Here is an 8874-nt window from a genome sequence, read left to right as displayed (position 1 = left end):
CAACACACATGTCCACTATATAAGAAACAAACAGGGGGCCACACACAAAGATAGTAAGGGCATTGCTGAGACATTCAGACAATACTACACATCATTATATAATATTCCGGAAACAGTTACATCACAGAGTATAGAGGGCTACCTAGCAGATTTAAATCTCCCTAAACTAGAGGCAGAAGAAACCAGTAGTCTGGAGCTTCCTATAACTGCAGACGAAATAAAAAAAGCCATAAAGTCTATGCCAAGTGGTAAATGCCCGGGCCCAGACAGTTTCGGCATGAAGTATTATAAAACCTACTCTCACCACCTAATTCCCCCGTTAACAAAAATGTTTAATTCACTTTTAAACACTAATGGATACACAGAAAGCATGTTAGAAGCTCATATCACTATCCTACCGAAGCCAGGGAGGGAACCAGACACACCTGAAAATTTCTGCCCGATTTCACTATTGAACTTGGACGTTAAAATCTTCGCTAAAATCTTAGCTCTCAGAATAAACAAATTTCTACCCAAATTAATAGACACGGACCAGGCAGGTTTTATTCCAGGAAGAGAAGCTAAGGATAACACCCTAAAGGCCCTACAACTTATATCTTATGTCAAACACAACAATATACCGGCGGTCCTGATATCTACAGATGCAGAGAAAGCCTTTGATAGGGTAAATTGGCAATTCCTAAAAGCAGTAATGCGCAAAATTAAATTTGGCGATAAATTTATTCAATACGTTTTCTCCTTATACACATGCCCCATGGCTCGGATTAAAGTGTATGGCATACTGTCAGAAAAATTCTATATTAGAAATGGAACTAGGCAGGGATGCCCACTCTCCCCAGTCCTCTTCGCGATCTCAATAGAAGCGTTAGCACAAAAAATAAGGAACAACACACAAGTTAAAGGCATACAGGTAGGGGACACAGAGCACAAACTTGCCCTGTATGCTGATGATGTCTTACTCACACTCACGGAGCTAGAGAAGTCTTTACCAAAGATATTAGAAATACTCCAAAGCTTTGGGAAAGTGTCTCATTTTCTTATAAATACTAACAAAATTGAGATGTTAAACCTAACATATGAGGAAAAAAGATTTCAACAGCTGACACAAAATTGCCCACTTAAAATACAAAAATTGAAACTTAAATACTTGGGTATCTTCCTAGCAACAGATGCCAAAACAGTATTCCAGGCCAATTATAAAAATCTAGAAACAACTCTTATAACAGACCTTTCTAGCTGGAAGCGCAAGTCTATCTCGTGGATTGGTAGAATAAATGTAATAAAGATGAATGTTCTCCCCAGGCTCTTATATTTATTGCAAACAACCCCTATCCACCTTCCACTCCAATACCTGTCTAAAATTCAATCATTAATGGAACAATTCATTTGGCAAGGAATTAGACCAAGAATAGCTAAACAAACAATGTACCTACCCAAAGAGAGTGGGGGACTGGGGGTAGCAAATATCCACACCTACAAAACAGCTATTGCATTACAAAACCTAGTGGAATGGTGCACTAACAATGCACATAAGCAATGGGTACAAATTGACAGACACATAATGAGATTGTGCAACGCTGGCATAGCGGTGTGGCTCCCTGCTAAACAACGACCGACAACCATCAAACACTATCAGATACTGGAAGAATTCTTCCAGACATGGGATAGACTGATAAGCACCACCATATACCTATCTAGCACTGTCTCCCCCATGCAACCCATATGCAATAACCCCACACTCCCTTGGAACCAAAAGGATAGGCAAGGTAACCCGGGAACCCACATTAAACATAGGATTATTTCAATATTTCTTCAAGATCGGAAGTTGGGACCTCTAGAATCCATTCTAGATTCACATCTGGATATCATTGTAAACTGGTACCCATACATGCAAAAAGGCCACTACATTCATACACACCCCAAGAAACAGTGCCTAACCAGAAAACTAACCCCCTTTGAAACTCTATGTCTATCCGATAATGCCCCCAGACACTTAATTTCCATAATATACAAACAACTACTGAAAGGGGATGCACAAAACTCACCTAGCTACACCCGAGCATTGGAGAAGGAGCTAGGACTAGACCTAACAGAGAAGGACTGGCCAAGAGCATTTCTTGAGACTAAGACATCGTCCATCTCAGTAAGGGTACTGGAAACAAATTATAAGTTTCTAATGAGATGGTACCTCACACCCAGTAGATTGAGCAAAATATACAAAACGGCAAGTAATAAGTGCTGGAGGGGTTGTGGGGAGGAAGGAACTCTAACACACGTTTGGTGGAATTGTAACAACCTAGACACATTCTGGACGGGGGTCCTTGGACATATGTCAGCCGTAGTGGGAAAGCAAATACCTAACGACCCACTAATCCTTCTATATTTGTCTCTCCCCGAAACTAATAATAGAGTAGCCAAACACCTCCTTATTTTAATGATTAATAGCGCCAAATCACTGATTCCCAAGCATTGGAAATCGAACATAACACCCACAGTAGAGGATTGGAAGTCACAAGTGGTGAATTTCCTTAACCTTGAAAGATATCATCATTTACAAGCAGGCACCACGGAAACACACAAATTAATGTCCCTCATGTGGAAACAACACTTCACCCCCGAGTAACATCCAGAAGCAAATCACAAATACTAACAGAGGAACATGTAGCAAGGGAATCAGCTCTTTCTTCTTTTTATTTTACTCATGTGGTTGCAACGGGGGTAATGTAAATGTAAATCGTTAAAACTCTCTTGTTGGACTCTGATAGCTACTTATATACCCTACAGAAGAGTAAGATACTTTGTTCACGGAACAAAAATGGACTTTTTTGGTGTTGAGCATGGCTGCTGGTATGATATGACACCACTGTGTTTTGACTCATACTATCCGATCTTAATATGCGTCTAATTTGACTCTGCGAAGAACAATGTCTATTTGTCCTAACAGAAAATGAGCGCTATCAGCTCTAGCACACATCACAGCTTTCACTATTGCAGATTATCTTATAACCTTGTTTGTATTGCGCTTTATTATGTTATCTTGTTATATTGCATTTCATGTATGACTTTATGGTTTAATAAAGCTTTTTTCTTTGAAGAAAAAAAAAATGTGGCGGCGGGGTAGGGGGCTCAGATTAGGGGTTAATAGAGTTATTAAATTATAGGTGGCGGCGGTGTAGGGGGATCATATTAGGGGTTAATATAGTTAATCTAGCTGGCGGCAGTGTAGGGGGATCACATTAGGGGGTAAGACATTTAATGTAGCTGGCGGCGGTGTAGGGGGATCACATTAGCTGGCGGCGGGGTCCGGGAGCGGCGGTTTAGGGGTTAAACACTTTATTAGGGATTGCGGCGGGGGATTGCGGTGGACAGGTAGATAGACATTGCGCATGCGTTAGGTTTTATTTTGCAGGTAGTTTAGGGAGTTACGGAGCTCCAATACTAAGCATAAGGCTTACTACGCTTGCAATTTGTGGCGAGGTGAAAATGGACTAAGATTTCTCAATTTTCGCCACATAAGTCCTTACGTTGTATATTGGATACCAAACTGCGCAGGTTTGGTATATCACTCTATGGGCCGAAAAACTACGGCCGAAGGGTGAAATATACGAGCATAACTTCTATGTTACGCCGTATATGTGATACCAAACCCGTGCAAAATTTGGCGTCGCCGGCTTTTGCGGGCGACGCTCCATATCGGATCAAGGCCCAAATGCTTAGCTACCTTTTTCCCTACATTGCACCCTCAGGGTTATATCTCTGCAAACATTTGTACTCGGATAAATAATTTATAGTTATATTTAAAAATAATTTGGGTAGTGTGCATACATTTTGCTCAAAACTTATATTTTAAACCTTAATAATAAAATTCTTAATATCTTCATATCCAGTTTATTTGCTTAAATAATGAATATACAGCATATTCCTCTCTGTAATCTCTGTGTTTGTACTGTTAATAGAATCATAGTAACAGGGATCATTCATTAGATTATGACAAATACATTGTGTTGTTAATCTTTATTGTCTTTATGTTGCTTTTGCTACTTGATATTTCCAAATTTCACTTCTTGTTTTATAATCAGCAGTTTCAAAGTTTTTGTCAGGCTCTATATCACTGTGATATGCACCAGTACTTTGATAAGCTTTAAGACAGAAATAGACAGATGTGTCTGCAATCTGTGTATCTTTAATAATCAGCTGATATTCAGTTCCAGCGCTGTTTATTGTGCCAGTGAAATGAGCTGATGACATCCCAGGTCCATATCTGGGTGCTGTGTATGAGTGATGATGGTAAAAAATAAGTTTAGGAGGCTCTGCAGGTGATTGTTTAAAGAAATACATGGCCCAACCATCCTTAACTCCTACATTGCAGTTAAATGTAAAACTTTGCCCAGGATTAACTGACCCACCCTGAGGTGTCAGCACCGGTGTCTGTGATTGAGCATCTGAAAACATAAAATAAATCAGTTAACTGTGTGTAAACCAAGTGCCAGAATGTCAGAAAGTTCCTTGTAACTTACATGAGATGCCCAGTGAGATGCAGCATAACAGGGTCTGCAGGAGGCTCATTTTATGTGAAAATATCTGTCATGTGCAACACCTAAATATAACAGCAAACAGCCTGAGAGAGGAATAAATAGTATCAGCAGCACCAGGATCCACCTGTTTGTTTATGCAAATATGTGTAATGAAAATATCTATCATGTGCAGCACCTAAATATAACAGCAATCAGCCTGAAAGAGGAATAAATAGTATCAGCAGCACCAGGATCCGCCTGTTTGTAAATGCAAATTATTGCAATGAGAGCAGATATAAAGATAAACTAGCTGCTGAGAGTTCTGTAATCAGTTAAATAATGTGATTAATAGAAAATAATTAGATCTGCTGTTTAATTACTTCATAATTTACCTGCAGCACCTTGATTTGTATACAAATAAATGATTTACAGTAAATATTCTTCATTTAATCTCAACATTTATTTTCCACTCTTTTATATTGTTTTTTTTTCCCTGTGTACTTCCATTTTTTTTATTTATTTATTCTTTTAAACTTTTAGGTCATCGTGAAGTGCACTGTTTTTTCAAGTTCAGCAACAGGGTAAACTGAACTTGATACAACTATGCTTTTTTTTTTATTATTATTTTTATTAGCAAATACAAAATTACATTAAACAATGGTATTACAAAATGTAACAAAAAAATAGTCAGAATGTAACATAATCCAAATGATTAGTAAAAACAGAACAAAGTTTTATGACAATATTATATAACATGTTTTCAATTGATTTTCTTAAGCAGACTGAATGTAGAATATAGTATAGAATATAATATACTGGGTGAGTCTTGAAATCAAGGTCAGAAGAGGGGAAAAAAGGGGTGTGTGTGATCTGCTTCAATGAAGATAAAAATGCTGCCTCTCCAAGGACATCACAAACCAATCCAGATCTCAAGTGTGGTCAAAGTTATCATACTCCTAGTTACTATCCTGGGAGGCTGTGTCCAACATTACCAATATTTTACCCTGTCTGCTAAACTGAACATTATCCAAGGTTTCCATGTGGAAAGGACGTAATCTAATTTGTGTAATATAATTGAAATGGTATTTGCTAGCTCATAGAAGTATTGCTTCATATTTTTTGCAAAATTTGGGACAGACGATTTCCCCCATTTTGTGATACAAAGGATTCCTCTCATTGGACTATTCAGTAATGCTACCTGAGGAGTGAGATGAATCTTAAAAGACTTTGCTAAGTAGTCTAGATACTTCTGTCCAAGAATTTCTAACATATGGAAAGTCCCACCACATATGAAGGTAAAAGCCTCTCTCTCTATAACCTCTAAAACATTCAGAAGTCTTTGTTAGTGTTTGTTATCGCCAGTGTTCTGGGGTTAAATATCAAACTTATAAGACATTCTAAATGTTAGTCATCATCATCCCATTTCACCATGAAACTTAATTTAGAGGATGGCGTCAATGAATTAAGTAGGGGGTACAAACCCACGACAATCCCTTTTATCCTCTTGTTAAGCATAAAAAAATCTGCAGCTGCGCACCACACTTCTATTATTCCCGGCAGTGAAGGGGTTAATTAGGTACCTTAAAAGTTTAATTTTATCTTTAGTGTAGAGATTAGCCCCCACCTGACACGCCCCTCCCCCTGATCCCTCCCAAACAGCTCTTTTTCTTTTTTACTGTAACAAATAAATGCAATTATGTTTAACATATCCTTTGCATGTATTCACTGTGATTGATATTATTTACAATTTTCTAATGTGCCAACTGTTTTTTCCTTAGTGGTTTAATTAATTATATTTAGGAATTAGTGAGTGCTGGACAGGATAGTCTTCCGTGTTTTGTTTGTATGTATGTATGTATATATATATATATATATATATATATATATATATATATATATATATATATATATATATATATATATATATTTATATATGAATTGATATTTCAAGGGACACTGAACTCAATTTTTTTATTTCGTGATTCAGATAGAGCATACAATTTTAGGCAACTTTCTAATTTACTCCTATTATCACATTTTCTTCATTCTCTTGGTATCTTTATTTGACAAGCAAGAATTTAAGTTTAGATGCCGTCCCATTTTTAGTGAGCAACCTGGGTTGTGCTTGCTGATTGGTGGATACATTCACCCACCAATAAACAAGTACTGTCTAGGGTGAAGCAAAAATTGTCTGACTCCTTAGATTAGATGCCTTCTTTTTCAAATAAAGATAGCAAGAGACAAAGAAAAATTGATAATTGGAGTAAATAAGTTGCTTAAAATTGCATGCTCTATCTGAATCACGAAAGAAAAAATTTGGGTTCAATGTCCCTTTAAAATTACATAGAACATTTTCTATTATGTGAATAACATTGAAATGTAAAAGATTTATAGTAATTAACAGTAAAGCACATTATTAAATATTAGTATTGATTTAAAATATTTTTTCTTGTTTTCAGGTATTCAACTGGAAAGTGCTCAGCGTGGGTCTGAAATATCAATATCTCGCCCACGCTAATACTAGCACTCCACTCATAGTCTAGCCTATTGTATGAACCCAACCTGATCAGGATTGATCAATTTAGAATAATTCCATTAAGTCGAGTAGCTATAATTTTAGTAAAAAGTTTCCTGTCCTGATAAATCAGGGAAATTGTCCTATAGTTGCTACTTTGAAGTTTATACTTACCTGGCTTGGGAAGAATTGTTATTCTGGGTAAAAGGAATTCACTAAGAATCTCAGCTCCCGTTATGATAGCAGAAAAAATTGTTTGGCAATGGGATGGCCAAAGTATCTGAAAAAGTCTTATAAATCACCCAGAATAACCATCTGGGCAAGGTACTTTATTGAATTTAAGGGTTTTAATGGCCATTAGGACCTCCTCCTCTGAAATAGGAGCATTCAATGTGTCACTGTCTGCTGTACTCAGCTTGGGAAGATGATCTGATTTGTTGTACCTGCTTGTTTATCTTTGGATGGTAAGTGGGGTAGATTATAAAGTTTCTGTTAGAAGCCTGCAAATTTATCAGCTATTTCTTGAGAGTGAATAGCTAATTTTCTATCTGCATATTGGAGCTGTGGGATCAAGATAGATCTTGTTATATCCCTAAATTTTCTAGCTAGTAATCTATCAGGATTATTGGAATACATAAAATACTAAGCATCCAAGCATTTAATGGAACAAGTACCCTCATCCAATAACAGTTTATCAAGCTTTGATTGTTTAGCTATAAGAGTGGATGAAGGGGATCCAGAACCCTTCTTGATACGATCTGCTAATAGATCTGCTATTTCAGCACTAAGCGTTTGTGTTCTGTCATATTTTTTTTTATGTAACTGGGAGGCTTCCTTTATGAGCAACCCTCTAATATACACTTTAAGAGCATCCCATTCATAGAGGATTCTCAGTAAAATTCTTATTTTCAGTTAGGAAACAAAGAATATGTTTTACATTTCTACAGTAAAAGGGGTTCTTTAAGCAAAAGTGTATTAAAGGTCCAAGACCTAAGTCTTGATGGACTTATGATTCCAGTGAGAGTGAGGGAGACTAATAAGTGGTCCGACCAAGTATTTGTTATAAATGACGCTTCAGAAGCTAGTATTTGGCTGATTAGAATATAATCCATACGTGTATATGTTTGGTGAATCAATGAGTAAAATGTGTAGTCTCTGACCCCTTTATTCAAAGCCTATCAACTATCCACTAGATTGTGATCTAATAAGTCACCCAAAGAGAATTCACACTTGGGTTCTATCTAGATCTCTGTCCAGAGTCATGGTGAAATATCCTCCTCTTATCTATATGTATGTATGCCGCATAGTCAGGGTTCTACTGAAGTGAGCTTTGAAAGGTGCTAAATTATCATTGGGAGCATAAAAATTAGCATTTATCACTGGGGTACCCTGAATTAGTAATAATATAATGCTCTTCCTTATCCTTAAGTGGAAGTTTACGTTAGAATGAAATAGAATAGAGACCCCACACTTCTTTTCCCCCCGTTACGTGGTTCTGTAGTGGGTATACTGTAATGGGTATACCTTATTCCAATATTTGGGATTTTGTTCTATAGTAAAATGGGTTTACCGTAAAAGGACTATGTAGACATTTAACCTCTTAGTGACCAGACCATTTTTCAATTTTCTTACCGTTAAGGACCAGGGCTACTTTTACATTTCTGCAATGTTTGTGTTTTGCTGTAAATTTTCCTCTTACTCATTTACTGTACCCACACATATTATATACCATTGTTGTCGCCATTTAATGACATTTCTAAAGATATAATTATTTTCATCATATCTTATAATTTACTGTAAATTTTGTTAATAAAATAAGAGGAAAAAATTGAAAAACAACACACA

The 8874-nt window shown here is 36.7% G+C and overlaps 1 gene segment (V, D, J or C); it reads right to left on the bottom strand.

The window, feature by feature from the left end:
* Positions 1–3865: 3865 nt before the first annotated feature.
* On the bottom strand, positions 3866–4634 carry LOC128648028 (Ig kappa chain V region 3381-like). The segment is given in 2 exon segments: positions 3866–4442; positions 4518–4634. Coding segments are annotated over 2 exon segments (468 nt in total).
* Positions 4635–8874: the final 4240 nt, after the last annotated feature.

Source organism: Bombina bombina, chromosome 2 (assembly GCF_027579735.1).
Source record: "Bombina bombina isolate aBomBom1 chromosome 2, aBomBom1.pri, whole genome shotgun sequence".
NCBI lineage: Eukaryota > Metazoa > Chordata > Amphibia > Anura > Bombinatoridae > Bombina > Bombina bombina.
Note: the sequence above shows the minus strand (reverse complement) of the source record. Positions and strands in the feature narration are given on the sequence as shown.